Consider the following 20936-nt stretch of genomic DNA (forward strand, 5'->3'; position numbering starts at 1 on the left):
AACAATGATCATGCTGATCTGTGTGTGCCTGTGAGCTGTTGGCAAAACGTATTGTTGCTGCTGTTTCCTTTTTACCCTCTTTTTTCCGCCATAATTTTCTTTATTACTCCATTTACATAAATTCTTTTTATTTATTTATTTATTTATTTTTTTGTATTTTCCAGAATTATATATATTTTTAAAAATTATAAGGTTAACCAGCAACACTGAGAAAGCAACAACAACACTCAGTTGAATTATGACAGTGACTCACAAACTTATTTTAAAGGCGACAACTAGGTTAAAAAAGAAGGACCAGTTCTAGAGGTCATGGCACAAAGTCCACAAATCTAAGTTTATTGTCAGGCTGCGAGTCACACATGTGAAGGAAAAAGGCAACGCAAACAACTCAGTCAAGGGGAAGTTAAAAGTTGGAGCAAAGATGGATTCGTTCACCAAGAAAGTGAAGAAAAGTAAATCTCACAAACAAACAAAAAAAACCATCACTGCCAACAAGAGAAGTTACAAAGAGCTCCCACGATCAGTTTCTTAACTGCCTATCTATTGGAGCCTATGTGTTTAACCACTGTTACAGAGTGAGAGGGTACATCCTGCTCATGCTGAAAGTCCGTCACCAAAAATAATAATATGCTCTCACATCCACACATACACCAATTATTTCACATAAAACATAAATGTGTTTGTAAAAATGTTAAACATATACAGATATCTCTAACTATAATATTGCCATGACTGAATACTGAATGTCCCAAAAGCCCACAGTAAGACTCTACTTCAACTAATAAATCACTAAGATAACATAAGAAGGAAATTCAATATGTCCACAGGATCCGCTGTGTGAAAACAGCGAGCTGTAAATGAAAAGAAAAAGCTTCAAAACTTCAGAAAGAAGTTTGACAAATTTTACAGGAACCTCACATATAATCCCCAAAATATTATGACTTTTGAACTTGTTGCTATCTGTGACATCATGCTAGGAAGTCTTGATATGCAGGGAAACTCAAAAAAAAAAAGTATGATACAGAGGGGCAGTCACACTTTACTATATGAAGAGATCAAGACTAAGCTTACAGTCAATTAATGCATGAATCAGTGGTTTGGAACTGGTTTGGGGAAATTTTAACATTTTCCCCAAACCAGTTCCAAATTTTTTAACTCCTCCAACCAATGCATGGCCAACCTTAAGTGCGGTTTCAGCAGGTACTGTCAGAAAAAAGAATGGATTATACTCCTCAGCTTCATCTCTGGCTTCATTTTCATATCTGGCCTGAATCTTGCGTCTTTCTTCCTCCACTTCTCTTTCACACTTCATCTTTAACTTCTTCATCTCCCATTCTCTCTCCTCCATCTCTCTCTTTCTCTCCTCATTCATCTCCTCTCTCTCCTTCTTCCTCTCCTCCTGTCTCTCCTTCCTCTCCCTCTCTCTCTCAGCCTGGAGTTGTCTTTTGTATTTCTGCATCTCTTTCTCATATCTTTCCCGTAGTTCTCTCTCCATTTTCACTTTTTCTTTCTGTATTTCTTCTTCTTTCTCTTTCAGGATGCGTTGTTTGTCCTCTTCAATCGCCCTCTCAGCCTTTTGGAACATCTCGTTGGTGTAGTGGCTTCCTCCGTTCTTCTGGACTATCTCTCTGATCTTCTGGATCAGCTCAGTGACCTGAGAGCGCTCCTTCAGTTTATTATTGAAGACGTGGTACTGACCGTTACATCTGGCCACGAGTTCCTGAAGGTCTGAGCTTCCTTCTAAGAACTCTTCAATAGTGGTGCCTTCAAGTTGGTCCCCATGGGTAAAGAGAACCATGCTGTATTTGTCTGCTGCGTGGCCAAAGATTTTTTGAATCCTTTGCACCGTCTGTTTTTCCTCTTCAGTGAATCTGTCCAGTCTGATGACCACCAAGAAGATATGGGGTCCTGGAGAAGCATAGGAGATGCACTGGCATATATTTTTCTGAGTTTCTCTTCATCAACCCTGGTATCAAACAGTCCCGGGGTGTCAATGACAGCAACGCGATGTCCATCCACTGCAGCTTTTCCTTTGAAAGATTCTACAGTCACAGATATGGGACTGAACTTGGATTCAAAGCACTCACGGCCCAGAATAGTGTTTCCAGTAGCACTCTTTCCAGTTCCAGTCTTCCCCACCATCACAATCCTCATCTCATCATCGTTTGTCCTGCCAGAATCGAACTTGCCAGCCATGCTTGGGTTGTAATTGCTTCTGTCGATGTTCAGTCTAAACAGTGTTGTGTAGCCAACAGAAGTGGAGCAAGAAGTGAAAAGCAAAGACTGTGCTGCAGCTTCTTCAACAGGCAGCATGAGCCAAACCACACCTACAATGACTCTTTTTTTTTTTTTTGGCCTGTCCCGTTTGGCTCTTTTTCATCAGAATTATTGTCTAAAGGCAAAGAAAGATGCCCAACGGATTTACTTTACCAAATTGACCATCCCAGCCTTGCCGTAATGGTCCATTTGATTCACCTTTTATTGTTTATTTTATTTTCACTTGCTGAATACGGGACAGACTTGACTGGGGGAAAGAAGGGGAGAAAGAAAGAGGGAAAGAGAAAGAGCTGAGAAGAGGGACGGGGGAGAAGGGCAAAAACCAAAAACCAACAGAACGGGCAGAAAAAGAAAAAAGAATGCATCTATCAATCACCTGGATCACCTGCTGAGAAAGAAAAAAGAAAACAAGCAGAAGAGAACAAGAGTAATAGAATAAACAACATCACAATGATATATGGGAATATGACAGTAGATACTAAATATTAAACATTATTGTGCAGCACATAAGATCAACAGAACACAGTGAGCTTTGAGGTAGGAGCCAAAAAGGGTGTAGTTTGTGGGTGTGATCACCCGTGTGTACACCTGTGAGCATGGACGCGCTTGTTTTTAAAAGGTTCCTTCATGTAATGATCTGCTAGAGGGTGTGGGGGGGCCACAGCCCCGTCCTCCAGGGCATGAAGCAGGTATGGAGGAGATCAAAACTCCAGACATCCAGAGGCCCCCAGAACACAAGAGACCAAGGAAGACCAACAGAGGGGCAGCCGCGCCACTGTCCCAGAAAGAGCTGAGGAGAGTTCCAGATGAGGGCTCACTCAGCAGCCGCGGAGCAGAAGCCGGGGGGAGTTGCAGTGACGCGCCCGTGAGCTCCGCCGGCAGCCAGCTGTGCCTGAGTGACCGAGCCCCAGGCCGAGAGGCCGGGGGCACCCCACCCCCGAAGTGGCCCAAGCGAGCCCCAGGCTCCAGGCCCCGATAAGCGGCCGCCAAGGAGTGAGCCGGTGTGTACCCGGACGCCCATCCCCAGACACAAAGAACCACCAACGCACCGATGTCTGAGGGAGTCCGCCACTGGCAGGGGAAGTGGTGGTGGGTGGAGATAGGCCTCCAAACCTTGGAGGGCCTGAGATGTCCCCAGAGAGGTGGCGTCTGATACCCAACCTGACATATAGACACAGACATACAGGCACACACAGACACAGACATCCATTCCCACCCTCATGCTCTCATATGCACTTACTCCACACTCAACCAACGTGGAGACAGACATAAAGAGACGCTGTACACACAATCACACTCCCCAAGCGTACTCTACGAACCGGGTCTAGGTACCCTTGCCCCTGGAGGGGGGAACTGCACCCAGACCCAGGTGGTGTTACCCTTTTCCCTGCGGTGGGGAGAGGCAGACCGCCCCGACTCCGCAGCAGCAGGGAGGCCCCACACTCCAGACCGCAGTCGGACGGCCAACTCCTCCTCCTAGCCCCCCCGCTCCAGCAGGTCGCAGAGAACGGGGGTGAGAGAAGACTCCAAACCTCCCTCCACCCGCTCATTGTAGTGTTGATGCATGTGTGTTCTAAGGTGCATTTAAAACCCAGGAGGGCATGGAGCTACCTGCCAGAGAGCAGCAGGTAAGCTCATGGTCCCTCCTGCTAGCCCTCAGTGTCTACGTGTATTTAAAATTGAGAGGTGGGCAACCACGCGAGGGGTGAGGTGTACACCCTGATGGTAATTTGGATTCAGTGTATCGTGCCCACCCCCAAGATCCTATATGTATGTGTAATGAGAGTGTGAGTAATGTGAATGTCTAAGTTGTGGGATAAAATTGAGGCAGAGGCAGCCAGAAGGGGACAGAGGGGGGTAGCCTCCTCTGTAACAGTATTTTGTCTACGTCCGCCATTGTAGAAATTCATTTCACCGAAACAATAACGTGGCGCACAGTGTGACGTCAGAAGAGGCGCACACCTTTGACGCTGCGTTTTCTCCGTTTTCCTCGTCCACACGTAAACGCAAAAACTGAGTTTTTGAAAATATCCACCCTGGCAGGAGTTTTTAAAAATCTCAGTTTTCAGTGACCGAAAACGCCGTTTACGTGTGGACGAAAGGCGCAAACGCATAGAAAAATCTGCGTTTTCAAAAATACCCGGGTACGTGTGGACGTAGCTTTAGACTCTTCAGTTCTGTGTACTATAGCTGGCATTTATTGTAAAATGCCAACGTGAGTATTTGATTCTTCTGCTTCTAGTAGAGGTATTACAGTAACATGGCTATTAGTGCAATACCAGAGATAGCATTTATCCACATAACAATGATGTAAGAATTGTGTTTAAGTAAAATCTGAAGATATTTCACTTGAGTAGCCCGTGCTACATTTTAATACCACAATAACTATTTGATTAGTCTCACCATCACTTTATGATTATGCCAGTACTGAACACAAAAATGTAAGAGACAAATCAAGAGCCTGGTTTGTCAGATTGCACATTTTTATTTTAGTTAAATGATCTCCAGATGATCAAAAAGTGAAGACATGCAATTGTTAACTTATTAACAAATGTTGTTACAGTAGTTTTGACTGCCAATCACAATCATGTTCTCAGAACGGTTAAAACACACATTATACAGGATAATGTCATGTAAGGACAGTAACTGATCCAAAGGACATCTTCAGAGATGGTCTTCAACAAACTCAAAGTGCTTCAACAAGCAACACACACATAATCAGGAATTTCTACTGTTTATTTAAAACAGCATTAAATTGAATGACATTTTATTTATATAGCACCAAATCAAAGACCCTACAATGATTAAACATTTCAAACTATTTTATGATATACTTGAGATAGCACATGTTCAAATTCACATTTTTTATGAACATATTGCTTCCTCATAGACACATTTCAAACAATTTCATACTTTCTATATGTTAATTTTGTGGTTTTAGAAAGCCTTTATTAAATCAAATGTAAATGTTTATAAAGGAAGGTCAAAATTAAAGGCTTGTGGCACAGGCAAAGTTTGGGCAGAGTCTGACTGATGGGACTCTTTTTGTGACTTATTTACTCAGATTCAGCATCACACAATAAAATATATAACTGATAAAGAAACAGAAAGACAGAGAACCGTTTAAGGCATCATTGAAACCTGATACTTCAGGCCTCAAGGTGTACAGGTAGGCCATTTTCACATTTTATCCTTTTGTTTTTTCTGAGTGTTAGCATTTGGTATAAACAAGGTTCGCTGCTTATCATTATGCAGTCAATGACATCAAATTTGTGGGTGACAAACCCCTTTTTGTTAGTGCGACACAAAGCAACTACTAAGGTCACCTTATCTTTCATGAAAGTATTTATTGACTTACACTGATTTATGTCATTGACATTTATCATCATGTTATTACAGTCATGAGAGCCCTTTCTTGGAAGGATGTGTTTCCTTTTGAAATCTTTATAAGTTTGTGAGAGCACAGCAGCAGAGAGCAGCAGCAGCAGCAAACAGGCACTCTGAACCTTCATGAGTCCCTGGTGAAGAAAAACCAAACATTTACATTAGTCTGTCCTCTTTAAAGTTTTGATTTTAGTGGGCAGTTGTCTGTAGAACAAAGAAAATATAATATTGTTTAAACAGTCATAATAAAAAAAACATTTTCTGAGTAAATGACATCCAACACAACACTCTGGGAAATTAACTTTCTGAGTTTTTGTTTACATTTTTGTGGAATTACAAGAAAAATAGGACCTTTTTAGTACACTATAACAGTAAGTAAAGAAAAAGAAGAAAACAAAACAAACTTTTTATAATATATTTTTGTAATGCAAACTTGCTGAATTACTTAGTTTTGTGACTTGACTGAGAACGGGTTGGTTGGTTAATCTGCGGTGGACATAAGCTGGTCGTCTGAAGCACCAGATGGTAAAGATGTCTCTTTAGATTCAATCTGATGAATATGGTTGAATTATAGTAAATACATTACACAGTGACCTGCTGATAGACTCTTTAACTTTAACAAAAGCAAAGTAACCACTAAAGTCAGCTGTGTATGTGAGATATATGACTTGAACAACATCCAACAACAACGAGTCACTTATTTTCACAAACAGCTCTGTGTGTAAGTTATGGAGGTCATTTATCAGATATACAAATTCACTGAGACACTATTACTTTTGTTTTCTTTAACTCTGAAGCATTCCAAGGATATTACTTAATTAATGTAATACTTTTTTTGTATACAACTTCTAGTCTTCTTCTTCTCCTTTCAGCTGTTCGCTTTAGTTATCATCCTATCCTTACCATCCTCATCTGTCACACCAGCCCTCTCCAGCTTTGTCTCCAAAACCTGTCCCTCTGATGTAATCTTTTTTAATCTGGTCAATCTTAGTACTAACAAAATGCAACTGTTATTATTATTATAGTTTTATCATTAATGATGGACTAAAAACATTGTATTCATGCAGTTTTATGATGTACATTTTTCAGATATCAGTGTTTATAACCAAAAGGCCTACGGAAATGTTATTACCCACTAGCAAAAGGTTACACAAAGGCAAAATGGTAAAATATAACAAGTTCAAAGACTGACCTGCTTAAAGATGAAAATCACCAAAAAAGGAACAAGAAGTCAAACAAAACAGCCAAGGGAGAAAGAACCCTGATTCCTCTGTGCAGCTCCTGCCCTACTCCTGTGGTATGCAGAGCAACAGTTTAGCACCCACACTTCCTGTCCATTTCATAGTGTGTATTTTAAGCCCATATACGGCATATAAACAACTAACCAACAGAGTTACAGAGACATGACCACAACAAGGAAATGCACTTCGCCCTTCTCTGCTAACACACATATATATTTGGTTTAATACATTAACATTATTATTATTATTATTTGTGACTTAAACTAAAACAAATATTTTTTTTATCATAATGCAAACCATAAAGAGCCAAAGTGCTCAAATAAAAAGTCCTTTTATGTTGTCAATCATCACACCATGTACACCTTTACGAGTTTACATGAGAAATATGTCTTATCTGATCATAACCAAACAAAAGCTGTTTTCTAGACTCCAGTGGTGTTGCAGACAGGGGGTGTACAGTGTGTTCACAAGAGTCACACGTCCTGCAGACGTGACATTGACTCAGTGAATTTTGACCATGTGACATGCAGAGGTGCTTATCTCTCTACAGAGATGGAAGTCACAAAACAGTTTCGCCACTTTAGCTTTTCTTTCTTTATTTTTAAACTTCTGTACCGCATTAACCATTTCCCGCAGTAAGCTATTGTAATAGGTAATGGCAAAATAAGTCATGTGTACATTACAGCTGAGTGAATATGAACTTTGAAATGTTTCATCTGAATTTACCATGGCCAAATCAGTCTTTAATGGGGCCACAGTGTGTATAAAGTGTAATTAATAATACAAGAAACTAAAATCATGAAACTTCTAACACAAGACTTTAATACTGGGACATTTGGCATCTTGATAAGTTGAACTTTAACTGTCACTACATATTGTTACTCCCAAATAAATAAGAATAATCAAAAATATTTAACTGGAACATGTTTTGATCAAAAAATCTAAAGGTTTAGTGTCCTCAGGCAATCTAAAAGTGTATTACTTCTATTTTGTTTTTAGCTTTTCGAGCATATACTATATGATATGCAGTGTACCTTGACCTACATTAGATAGATGTCTGTCATATACAGAAGAGACAACAGAGATATGCAAATAGTTTATTAGCAGACTGGCAGAATATTATTTGATGTATATATTTTGTGGCAGAATAATTATAAATTGTAGATATATTCAGAAGTATAGAGATACGTGTCATGTTAGAGTCATGCCTGTGGCCACCAGTGCAACTGGTCTTCTGGTTTAAAATGCGGAAATATGAGCAAACTGTCAAAACATTTCACAAGTCTGTCAGTCACAGAATAAATGCCACATCATAGTTCATCTGTTGTTGCACCAGATATATTAGCAGAGTGTGCACGAACTGTATAAATCATCAGTTATATAAATATAGTGCTGTGAAAAAGTGCTGTCACAGTTTGGCCGACAAACATGCAGGAATACCTTGTTTAATGTAAAACCAGCTTTGAATAGCAAACTGTGTCTACAAGCTGTTGTGGTCATTTGTTGTGACAGTTGCATTGTTTCCTAATCACAAATAGAGAAGTGCTAAAGCGTCTCAGGAAGGTTGCAAAAGTGATGCAAATAATTATCTGAGATGTTTGTGCTTTTATGTATAAAAGCGGAAGTGCACAGAGTCTGCGTTCTGACAAAGGCAAACTATGACTTGTAAATGTAAAATATAATATCTGTTGGTCTTCAGTCTTCACTTCATGTTTGGTAAGAACATTCATTTATCATATATTATAGGAAATAAACTCATTGATAGACAAAACTCTTAACTGAAGTTCACACACAGGTGTAAAGACGTGTGTTGAAGTCTGAATTATTGATTCTGCTCCACTTTGCAGATTACCAACTCATTCCTGAGCCACTGCGAGTTAACCAAACAACTACAAGCAAAAACAAAGAAAGGTAGAGTGCTGGGTAACCGATATTTTTGTATGTGAAACTGCATTTAGCAAAAGCAGTGTCTCTGTGGCTCTGTTATTACAGAGCATCAAATAAATGCAAACATTTTGATGGAGGCTCAACACTGTTTTACTGTAAATCTACACATTTTCAGATAAAACCAAAGTAAAATGTGATCAGTGTCATCCAGTTGATGTGCACTATATCAAATTTATGACAGATCTACTACACCAGTAACAAGAATGAGGAAATATTAATGTAAATGCTCTGTTTTCTTTATCAGGGGATCATGAGGTTTCAATGTGCCTGTTTGCTCCTGGTGCTGTTTTCTCCTGCTGTGCTCTGTAAAACTGATGACAAGCTCAAAACTAAACATGTCGTTGTGAGAAAGGGCTCCTGTGATCAAATGATGAAAAACATCAATGGCAGAAATGAATGCAAGGAGAAAAGCACTTTCATCAAAGAAGAGTATTTGGAATCAGTTCTGACTGTGTGTGTAAAAACAAACACAGGATTCATCCCCAGAGAGTATGACGTTATTAAATGTAAACAATCGAGCAAGAACCCTTGTTCATACAAGTACACTGAAACCAAACTTCAGGTGATAAAGTGTAACAATGGAAAACCTGTACACCTTGATGCGTGGAAGGATTAAAGTTGAAAGTGATGCTATTTGTGCCTCTTTACTTGGTAGTAACATTTATCAAAATGTTAATTATGTGGCTATGTTCAGTTAATTCTGGAAATTAAAGGATTTATTTTGGAAGTGTAAGAATTTGGGAAACATTGAATATAGCAGAATAAACTGTCTTCCTCCAGCAATCTTTGTTTGTCTTTTGATTTATTGGATTTACAGCTATGAATATGTTTTGAAGCAGAATACATGCTTGCATTTTTCACATTGTCAATTTATCTGGACACAAACCAAAAACAAAACTGGAACTGGGAGGATTGGGAGTATTGTGTTCTGGGCATTTTTGTAACCTGTGCTAGAGCAAAACTGTTTTTTTTTTTGTTTTTTTTACAGCACATCAACAAAACGCAAACAAAATTCTTATAGAGTTCTTGTATACGCTGTAAAAAAAAATCTGTAATTTTACATTTTTCCTCTGTTAAATCTTTGCAGAATTTTGCAGATATAATTATCTTTGAAAACTATAATTACTGTACAGTAGTTGCCAGATTCAGAAATGTATACAGATTATATATAGATACAAGTTTAATGAGTATGAACAATTGCATGTCAATTACAGGTTTGCATTATTAAAATGCAATCAATCATAATATTATTTTACAGATGGCTATTGAAATTTCATATAATTAAAGTACTATCAGTTATGTAACACTAAAAATATCAATATTTTTGTACTTTTTTTTATTGAAAAATATCAGAAGTGAAAGGGTTATATTGAGAAAATTGTGCCGCCAATCAGTCAAAACATTTTGTATCTTAGTTCTTAACAGAAGCAGTGTTAGTGCTGGTACTCTGCCGCGCAACCTCGACAAGTTCTGAAATGATGTGATTGGAAATTGAAAACTTTCATCCAATAGCCAGCAATAAGGAAAAAATTTGGAGGAAGGAAACAGGCCATTTCTAGTTTGTACCTGGTGAAGGATGACAAACAGGATTTAAAAAAGGATTAAATGTTGAGACACAGGAAGTGTGTTTAAAAGCTGTCATTGGAAAACTGAATTTCATAACTCTATAATGTTTAAGTAGGTAAATGTTTATATAAAAATCAAAATGCCATGCCGTATTACTGCACTGTTATGATAGTATCAAACAAACCAAAGCTAATATTAAATGTAACTTTCAGTGTTTATATGGAATCCAGTCTGATTTGATAAGATTTGTAGTTAGCAATGTAATTACATGTGCATGTGATTACAATACCAATAACATTTAATAACATTAACATTTTTTAATTTTTTTAAATAAAACGTCATTTTAAACTTTGTAGGTTGGAATAACTTTTAAAAAAAATGTTTTTATTAAATATCACGATTTCTTCCATAAAGTTATAAATAATAAATTATATCAATAACAGTTGATAGAATCAACAATGAACAGTAGATTGTTATAATTACAAACCCAGATGCTAGTTTTACAGTATTTAAGAGCATTTTGACTTCTAAGGGTGGTATGTAATTTTTATGATTAAATAAGACTGCCATGTAAGAGAATTGACATACAATTACATTATAATAACAGTACTTTTCTGCAACTCTAAGGTTGATCAGTTGTGCTGTAGGAACATTTCATCATATTAATAGTTAAATGTAATCATTTTTACACATGTAAAAATATTGCAGGTAAAAGTTAAAGCTATAAAGCCCTATATTTATATCTAAAAAAAGGTTTTTTTGAAATTCACTTATTTTTTTTCTTAACAGTACTTAAATATAGAGCTGCAGTATATCGAAGTTATGACAGATCAACTGTGCCACCAAAATGTAAGAAAGGAAACAAAATTGTGAATGCTATGTTTCTTTTTATGTTAAAGACGATAATTTTTTTATTTGCCCAGTTAAATGTCGATTTCTGACAAGAAGATTTCAGCCCTTATATTAATGTGTGAAACCTCAAAACCAAACTGCTAATTACGTCTGAGAGGTACATTAAAGAGTTGCATGGTTATTATTGCATTTGCCTATATTAGATAAAGACACCAAAAAGTTACTGCAGATAGATAACGTTTGTCAGTGGGCATCAACGTAGATACTGCATTAAGTTTCACTTCCTGGCTGATCTTTTCTTTACTCTTTTCTCAAAAAAACAAGTTACTATATCATCTTATTGGCTCCTTCATCTGACTGCTCCTGCTATGTGGGTGTGTTCAGAGGCTCCAGCTGCAGCCACAGGCCTCCCTCCGCACGCAGGACGAGTTGGGGGAGACGGCGAACTCTGCTGCTCCCGAGTTCAGGATTCACTCCTGGGGTCAGTCGAAACCTGAGCAGGGTCAACGCCACAACAACACGGAGCTCCGCCATGGCGAATTTCTGACCAATGCAGTTCCTGTTAAAATATACTTGTTATTTTGCTACCAAAACATTTCCTAGTTGTACTGTTGGGAATAATTCTGAAACTGAACCTGGGGCCTGAGGAGAAGGGGATGAAGGCATGAGAGGTTTGGCTCTTTTTGTTGCTTGGGTCAAATCGCTGGGGATCATATTCCTGGTTAGAGAGCAAATGACAAAGATTAAATATGACAGATTTGTATCAAAAATTAAGATGATCTTACTAAGTGCTTACATGTGGGTTTGTCCAAACAGTGGGGTTATGGTGTGTTCCATAAATGCTTACCAGGCAGATTGTACCTGGTTTACAAGAAACAATTAGTTGAGTTAGTTAAAGCTTAAACTTTCCTTTTACAACTTCAACATTTATTCGTTATCAGCTTCTCTCATTAAGTGTGTAACTTGACATTAAAAACTGGAACTAATATATAGTAATCTCTCCTTAAATAGTATCCCTTAAAGTACTGTCTCACAAATGAAAGTTAAAGGATGATTTATGACAAGACACAGCTCTTGAATCTCCTAAGTCTATTTGAAAATCTTGAAAGAGAGTTTCCCCCCTCACCCGCTGGGACTGTTCGATTTCCTGGCAGCACCATGTCCTGGGTGTAACTCCGTGTTACAGCCTGCACAGGAGAGTGGAGTCTGAGGCTCTCTTTGATGCACATGGTGGTGAAGGGAAGGTTGGACAGATCCTCCCTTAAGATCAAGTCATGTCAGGGCACTGAGATAAAATTCACATGTAAACATCTGAAACTACCAATATTGTTGCTGGCATTTGTATTTTCTGACCACTGGATTTCACGTCCATCTCGTCCCTCCATCAGGTCCATCACTTCCTGTCTGCATTTTTCCTGATAGTGTTCATGGCGTGCTAAATTATAAAGCGTCCAGCAGATGGCACTGGCTGTTGTGTCATGACCTGCAGAAGAAGAAGGAAGATTTGCAAAGTGTGAGGATAATGACAGCAAACTATGAGCTGCAGCTTTAAAGAGACATCCTAGAGTATACAGCAGCAGTTACCACTATGGTGTAATTTTTATGTGTGACCACAGATGTTACTGTAACATGTCACCTGCAAACATGAAAGTGTTGGCCTCAGCCTGCATTTCCTCGTCCGTTAGTCCTTGCCCATCTTCATCCTTCAACACACAGACATCTCGCAACTAATGCAGTGCCAAAAATGTAATGCATGTTAAAATGCCCTGTTTCACTTCTAACTATTACCTACACTGTGGCCAATTTCAAAGTGTCCCCAACACCATCTTCCTACACACTTTCACTTAGTTTACGCATATGTGTGGAAGGTCCATACCATCACCTGTTCCAGGCCACTAATGACTGGTGGAGGTTCTCTGTCTGCACAGAATTCCACATATAGATCAGTTCTACATGATTATTTCAGAGCTGTCTCAGTAATAGTTCAAATATAATGGCTCTGGAAGTGAATAACTGATGCATACTCAATAATCCAGCTAATTAAATCCCAAAAGGTTGATTTTGTTCATCTGGATGTAGCCTAAAACACTACATCCATGAACAGAAGCTTAACCAAGAACATATCATATGGAAAGGGTATTATTATATAACTGCCTGAAAACACACCACAAACTGCAGGATAATTAATATGCGGAGGCCAAGAAAAACAAGTCACTGGTCACTAAAAGGACTTATCCAGCACCCACTCAGATGCCCATAAGAGCGAGCCTGTATAGCACATCTATATATCCAACCAGCTCGAAGAATATGCAGTGAAATCAATACAGTCGAAATCCATTTGGCCAAAGATATGTGTCATCTAAATATTGTCTTACTCCCAAAGCAGCAGAAACTGTGCTGCATGCTAAAACACACGGGGAAAATGTAGAGATCCAACAACTAATATTTTGCTGTGAGATTTGCTATGATACATTCTTCATGCAGGTAGAATGAAGTGAAAGATTGAATTTTTCTGCAAAGAGGTTTTAATAAACAGTTAATGTAGTACAATGTGAACAAAGTGCCTTGTTGATTTAATCATTTTTAAACATGAGTGTATACATATGTATACACAGAGTAACTTTTAATGTTGAAATGTATGAAAAGTTTTAACTTTAATGTGCAGCTGTATGAAATATACAGCAGCAGCAAAAGTGCACGAAGTAGTAAACTAAATATGACTCCAGGTAATTCATTTTTCACCTCTGTGAGATTTTGACATCTAGTATTATGTGAAGTCAGCTAATGCAGAGAAAGTCTGGCTATGTTGAAATTTCCTCATTATGAATCATCTACATGTTACAAACCCTTATTTAAGAGACACTTAAGCCGGTGCAGTATTTAAATTAAAAATGGCTCTATACACTCCTTTTTTCCACTACTACCTCCTCCTGGTATCTACTCGGCTCAGCCCGGCTCATTTTCTTTCAGTCGCTTTCTATTAAAGTTGAGTACCATCCTACCTTTGTCAACAACAGGATGTCTACAAAATCTTTCCTCTTCTGGGTTGTTGGAGCAATTTCAGATTGTGTTTCTGTCTCCCTCTGTTGGTTAAGGAGGGTGCGGCGCTTCTCAACCACATCCCTAGTGAACCTGTAAACCAGAATGCAGCGGTTTACATCACTAGCCTGCCTTTACCATACTCAACAGTTCATTAGACATAATTACAAGTTACTATTCAAGAATATTACAGCATCAAAAGTATCTAGAACATTAGATTTAAATAGATTTTTCAACAGTATTGCACAAGGAAAAGAAGATAAGCAACATAAAGGACAGTAACAGTTTAGTTTTCACCATTTGGGAGTAACAGTGTGTCATCACAATTGCAGCCTTCTATGTGACTTGTGTAACTCAGCTGCAGAATGTCAGAAGGTCAGATTATTACCTGTGTACAGTGTTTAAGGCTTGTTTGAATCGTTCCCCCTGCCGAGTCTTCCAGTAAATCCAGTCCCAGTGGTGTAAAATATTTTTTTCTCTACGCTCTATTATCAGGTCACTGAGCTCCACTATGGCTGACACGTACTCACTGGAAGACCTGGAGGGACAATCTTCTTAGAAACTGACAACTACAACAAAAATGGGAGATATCAGTTGAAGTAAGTGGCTGTTCTCACTCCTGACAGTTGCTGTCGTAGCTGAAGGCACATTTCAGTAAACTGTCCAGAGTCATCAGAGTGACGTGGTCAAACATCTCCAGATTAGTTTTGCCTTCTGCTACAAGTCGGCACCACTTGTCCTGAAAACGGAAACAAGGAGGGATTAACAGGATAAAGGTGTGAGCATAAGCATGGAAACAAATCATATGTGGTGTGTGATTCATATGGTATATAATTTACAGCACCTGCTCTGTGCATGATAAGCATAGGTTTTTGACAATACTGGAAAATATCATAATATAATATTAAAATATATAAATAAAACAATATACAAATATAAAATCTATAATCTCCTTAGGGATTAATAAAGTATTCTGATACTGCTTGATTCTGAAATCTGTAAAAACCATGACTTGATTTGTATATGGAAAATGTGATATAAATGTATTTATATCACACGCATACGCAATTTTGAAGGTCACTTGTAATTCTGCAGTTTGGAAGCAGTGTAGATGTAGATTGTGTATTTGTCTGTGTTTGGCCTCCTGGACTATTTCAGGACTATTTCTTTAGATTAAATATCATACACTGATTAAAGCCTATAAATAAAACATCTTTTTGAAGATAAAAACACTTGAATTTGGGTAACAATTCCCCACAGCAACATGGATTTTATGGAATTTCTTCCTGTTAAAATGCAGTTTTTCCTTATCACCATCGCAAAGTGCTCTCTCATCGAGGGTTGCTTGATTGTTGGGGTTTTCTTCACCACCACAACAATCAAGAATCAGAACATGAATTCAGTTCAGTTCAATTCAAAACATTTGAAATCACAACATCAATCACCTCAGGGCGCTTTATGTTGCGAGGTAAGAACCCTACAGTAATAACCCTGCCAATCACTCAACCCGCTATGAAAAAGCACTTGGTGACAATGAGAAGGTGAAACTCCTTCTTAACAGAAAGAAACCTCCAGCAGAACCCGGCTCAGGGATGGGCAGCCATCTGCAGGAACTAAAGACAAGAAATCAGTGCATCGTGGAATGTTTCTAAGATTTTTAGGTCAGAAGACAAAAATAAAAACTTTATCTGGATTTAGAAGCAGGAAATTAGAGGTCACTCAGTGCTTTAGGTCTTTGAGATATTTCTCTTGTTTAACTAATTGGTGTGTGTCGTGTGGCCTGATAGATAAAACTGGGTATCATCAGCATAGCAATGAAAATGCATGCTAAGCCTTCGAATAATACTGCCTATTGGAAGCATTATATAATGTAAATAGAACGGGTCCAACCACAGAACCCATGGAGTTCCACATTTAACCTTAGTGTGTATAGAGGACTCCACATTCACATCAACAGTCTGTTACTGTGGATAAACCACAGCAGCACATTACCTTCAATGAAAAGGGCATGTTCTAATCTCTGTAGCAAAATATTATGGTGAGCAGTATCAAATGCTGCATTGAGGTCTAGCAGGATAAGCACAGAGAGGAGGCCACTGTCAGAGGCCATAAGAAGATTATGGATAACCTTCAATTAACTTAATTTCTAACCTGAAGTTAACTGGGAACCTAATTTTCCTCATTGCTGTACCAGTTTAACCATATGCAGTTTTTAAAGGTTTCAAGTGTTTGCTTGTCTAAATATGTCAGTAAAAACTAAAATTAGCATGTTTTGTGCATCTGTATGTGTGCCTGTGTGTCTCTTACATGCATGGTTTTAGCTGAGGAGTTAAAAACGGCAATGTAGCTCTTCAAAATATCAAAATGAAAAGCTGGAGTGAGCAGCCGCCTCTTGCGAGACCACACCTCTCCGTTACTGATCAACACACTGTTTCCTGAGAGAAAAAAGAGAGTTTGCAGGAATAATTCTTTCCTGTATTTCCTATGTTCTATTAAGACTGGGTAATTTAAAAAAAATTGACAGTGATCCTATCTTGCAACCATGGATGAGAAAAACTGAAATGTCTGACTTACCCAGCCATGGCTGTAGATGGTGATAAACGAGTTCATCTTTCACTGTGATGCTGGCTGAAAAAAGTAAATAACAGATGATGTGAGAGAAGAACAAAAGCTTTGGAAATGTGGTTTAATACTGACTGACTGTTGGTGTTTTACCCTACCAGGTGCCATAAGCAGAGGTTTGACGTAGTCAGGGTGGAAGAGTCTGACCAGATGATAGAAAGGACCGAGGAACCAGCAGCAGGAGTGTTTGTATGTCTGCACCAGGTCATCCACCCGCTGAAGACCTTCTTCTGTGCTCTGCATCTAAAATGTTTCATCCCGAAACAAAATTTTAAGTTTTGCGGTGTTTAAAACAGTCGAAGAGGAAATAATGGTGATATTTTGCAACAGAAAGTAAACCCTGTTTAATTCGGAACTCTACAGTTATGTTATGATTTAGAGATAAATATGTCAAATAGATCATAAAAATCTAGATGATTGCTGCGTGTCGTACCTTCCCAAGATGGCCCAACAGCCATGAACGTGTCTGTGGTTTGCTGAAACAGGACAACTTGTGAGTGTACCAGGCGTGACGCAGCAGCAGCCTCGCAGTCCAAAGTGCAACCACAGTAAACAGTCCAGTACTGAAAATGTACAGGACTGAAGAGAGACCTGTCCAGCTGAGGACCAGAGCAAGGACAGTGTGCAGGAGAGTCATCACTAGGAGAGAGAAATTAGCATCCAGAAGTCCAAGTTTCTCACCACTGATCCTGCTCTGTTGTGTTTCTTATAGGGGGAAGTTGCTGATGTTGAAACATGTAGAGAGGAAACTGCTCCACCCCACCAATTCTGATTGTAAATACTGAAAGGTTAAAGTATTACACTGAACTGCATTGCTCTAACTGCATCAAGTTGTTGAAACCACTGAATAGTATTGCATTGTTGTACTGTGCAACAGTGCTGGAAGCAGTTTGAACATAGAGAAGCAAAACCTTCCAAAATATGCAGTTGTAGAAATATAAACATTATCCCATCCTGGAAAAAAGCTTGATAAAAAAAGTGAAATGGCAAAACACACACAAAAGCAAACAAACAAACAAAAAACCCTAGAAAGCTAATAACCAAATTAAATGTCTGCCCCCAGAAATGTAAAATAAAATTGTATGTGTATGTAAGAACAAAGCTAAATTTTGACATAGTGTCTTAGAAAGTGTTTCCGAGAGAAAGCGTAAATGAAGAAAGTGGCATGCATTTCTCGTTCTCCTTCACAGATCAAATCACATGGGGCAACATGTTTACCACAGAATTCACACAACGGGTACAAGAGGAAACATTTTTAATTCAAGATTAAATTCTCGCAGTACATTTTTTTAAGTTGTGGCTTTAATAGAATAAAAATCCAGTTTGGGATGAGCCTATTGTAGTTGAGCTCTTGTTAGTCTCTGTCATTTCATAAAAACTCTACATGTCATGTTTCCTCTCAAAGGAAATCTCAATGACAACTGCACCATGGGCACAACAATTCCTAAACTTTTAAATGAGCACTAACTAATCACAGCATACATTAAAAATGAAAATTGTAATCATGTATCAGATTTTGTGTACATGATGATAATCTTTGCAAAAAACACAATTTTTCATTAACAATAATGTTAATAACTTGATATCACCAACTGTCTTTGTCAAATTCACTCAGATTGTTTATTGCACATCTTTTTTGTTTTGGTAAGTGAATCACGTTGAACATGAGGGAGCTCCAGAGTCTAATAGCATAAATCTGCAAAATATATTTTATTCATGTGTCTTAAAAACATATCAACAAGCATTTTTAAATACCACTATCAATCATTTATCCAGGTCTGGGTCATAGGGTAGTACTAACCATAGCTGCCTCTTCCAGCACTTCTACCGTTTGGTTTCCAGGCCAGTCATCACACATAATCTTCCCATCCTGCCCTGGTCTCCCACGGTCTCCTATCTGTGGGACAAGCCCAAAACGACTCATCTAAGACTCCAATGCAGGATGCATTAGGCGTCCTGATCAGATGCCTAATGCACCTTAGATGATTCCTTTTGATGGAGACCCTGTATGTGTCAGGACTCACCTTATTGTGATGAGATGTTAGATTTCAGGAGCAATGTTGTCAGGGCGAATGGTCCTGGGTGAGGGGTCAGACTAAGTGCAACTCAAAATCTGAAATCAGTCCATAAACTGATTTCTGAATATATAAACCTTACTGGAGATACCCAGGGACACCGGTGGAGACCCCATCCTGATGCTAGGTCTGGTGAGGGAGCTTGTTTGGGAGTGCCTGGTGACCAGGCCTTAACTCAATAGTGGTGTGTTCTTCTCTGGGCCTCTGGGCCAGTATTTGAACATTCAAAAGCATGAGGCTAAACACACACACGAGAAAAGACAACACTTTTCAAAAAGAGGCAGTCTTCCTTTCAGGTTCTAACCAGGCCGGATGGTGCTTAGGCTCCTGACGTTGTGAATATTCAGAGTCGTGTGTTAGTGGCAGGATCAGACACATGCCAGTCATTACCACAAAAACCATCTGAGTGTGTTTATGTCCACAGAAGCAAGAAAACAAATCTGAATACAGTGACGCAGTCAGTTAGTACACTACATACAGAGAACATAGTAATGCATTAGTGAGACATGACTTTAGGTAGAATAATGTTAAAACGAAACGCAGCTGCACAGTTACAGAGGCAGCATTGCATGTAATTGTTGTTACAGCCTCTATAAAGCACTGTTTGTTATTGTGAGGATTCCTAGAACCATTCAGGGCACTGAAATGATAGAAAACACTAAGAACACATGTACCGTACTCTTAAGTACTACAGCATGCAATAATAACAAAGTTACAGTCATTGACTTTTGTTTGTATACAGACTTAAAAGGATGAGCAGTAGCGCTCAGCAGTGACACTGTTTTACAGCTTAATAAGAATTTGACACCCACTTGAATAAAGAAGAGCAGTGTATTATATTTCAACAGGAAAAAGCCACAGACAGTATTGCAAGATCACAGCCGAAGTCAATTTCCCAAACTAGAAAACAGCTTGTTCTTCAGTAGAATTGCAAACACAGACATCCTGTTTTTCTTCTCTTTGGGTTCATACCCCACGACGTGGTTTTTATGTTTAAGCATAAAAGGCTTCCATGATGTTCCTGATGGCCACATCTGGATTTATTTGCAGTAACTGCTCTGCCAGTGTGCATTACAAGTCAGGCTCAGGCCTGCACTATATCAGAATCAATACTACAGCTGCATTATTTTTTCTCATCCAAAGAAGAGCTTTGAGTGTCCTTCTATTCCTGAAGACTACTTAAAAGCTGCCTAAAAATACTTCAGGCTGTGCTGAGCATTAAAGTACTACAACTGTTTTTGCGTTACATCCTGTATTTCCCTGTATGCTTGCAAATGGTTCATTGCACCCATTTTCCTAGCAGAATATGAAGAAATAAGGGGGTGGCTCAAGACTTTTGGACACTACTGCATGTTGCAATACAACAGTGTTAGGTCATTGTCCTCATTGTATTGATACAGGAATAGGAAATGTTCCTACATTTGAATTTAATTAGAGTATTGTAGAGTACTACACTTTATAGTTTTCCAAGATGGCGGCGCGTGAACAACGCGAGGCTCAGTGTCTCTCCAGAATCTGATATTTAGCGGTTTTTTATCTACTTTTAACCGGATTATTCGTCCAGAATTGCTGTGCGTTGCTGACCTACAGCAGACAAGAGCTTCTGGACATCTGGACTCACAACTCCAACAGTTTTATCGCCGATCTCCGACTCATCCCAGAGATCTCCAGAACACCGGAGGCTGCCCACTCTCCCCGGCCGGGCGGAAGTGCACGCAGACGGCGCCGAGATCGTAAACAAAGGCGAGGTAGGCGCGGAGGGCTACGGGCTAAGCTAAAGCTAACACCACACCGGCTGCCTTTACCCAGTATTTTTCTCGCCAATGTCCGTTCTCTGGCAAACAAAATGGATGAGATACGGCTCTCCATCACTAACAACAGACGGATTATGGACTCAAATGTCATGTTTTTCACCGAAACATGGCTGAACAAC

General features: G+C 38.9%; 1 protein-coding gene, 1 long non-coding RNA gene and 1 pseudogene across 3 annotated transcripts; 1 reads left to right on the forward strand and 2 right to left on the reverse strand.

Moving 5' to 3' along the window:
• Positions 1–263: 263 nt before the first annotated feature.
• Positions 264–2282, reverse strand: LOC120735484 (annotated as a pseudogene).
• Positions 2283–8515: 6233 nt separating this feature from the next.
• Positions 8516–9218, forward strand: LOC120735485. Its single transcript, XR_005696267.1, has 3 exons — positions 8516–8618; positions 8750–8813; positions 9094–9218. It is a non-coding gene; the product is annotated as an uncharacterized LOC120735485 (long non-coding RNA).
• A 114-nt stretch (positions 9219–9332) lies between these two features.
• On the reverse strand, positions 9333–17731 carry LOC120735482 (cytochrome P450 4F3-like). Of its 2 annotated transcripts, none has more exons than XM_040034871.1 (13): positions 17362–17731; positions 17027–17171; positions 16881–16934; positions 16614–16741; positions 14924–15045; positions 14695–14844; positions 14270–14399; positions 12904–12970; positions 12621–12750; positions 12394–12527; positions 12115–12128; positions 11903–11985; positions 9333–11826 (listed from the first exon to the last, which is right to left on the reverse strand). In XM_040034871.1, exons 1-13 carry the CDS (start codon positions 17563–17565, stop codon positions 11634–11636), a joined length of 1554 nt encoding a protein of 517 aa, XP_039890805.1. In that variant the 5' UTR covers positions 17566–17731; the 3' UTR covers positions 9333–11633. The 2 variants fall into 2 exon arrangements, with proteins under 2 accessions (XP_039890805.1, XP_039890804.1); XM_040034870.1 differs by having other exon boundaries at positions 12064–12128; positions 17362–17729.
• Positions 17732–20936: the final 3205 nt, after the last annotated feature.

Source organism: Simochromis diagramma, unplaced genomic scaffold (assembly GCF_900408965.1).
Source record: "Simochromis diagramma unplaced genomic scaffold, fSimDia1.1 OVJJ01000027.1, whole genome shotgun sequence".
NCBI classification, from domain to species: Eukaryota; Metazoa; Chordata; class Actinopteri; order Cichliformes; family Cichlidae; genus Simochromis; species Simochromis diagramma.

What these genes read in the sequence shown, in the direction of transcription:
- LOC120735482 (XM_040034870.1), bottom strand. Translation starts at nt 17,565, where the DNA reads ATGACTCTCCTGCACACTGTCCTTGCTCTGGTCCTCAGCTGGACAGGT. An exon ending in CCTCAGCTAAAACCATGCAT is followed by an intron (nt 15,046 to 16,613) that starts GTAAGAGACACA and finishes TTCCGTTTTCAG; the next exon opens with GACAAGTGGTGCCGACTTGT. An exon ending in ACATCCTGTTGTTGACAAAG is followed by an intron (nt 12,971 to 14,269) that starts GTAGGATGGTAC and finishes TGTGTGTTGAAG; the next exon opens with GATGAAGATGGGCAAGGACT.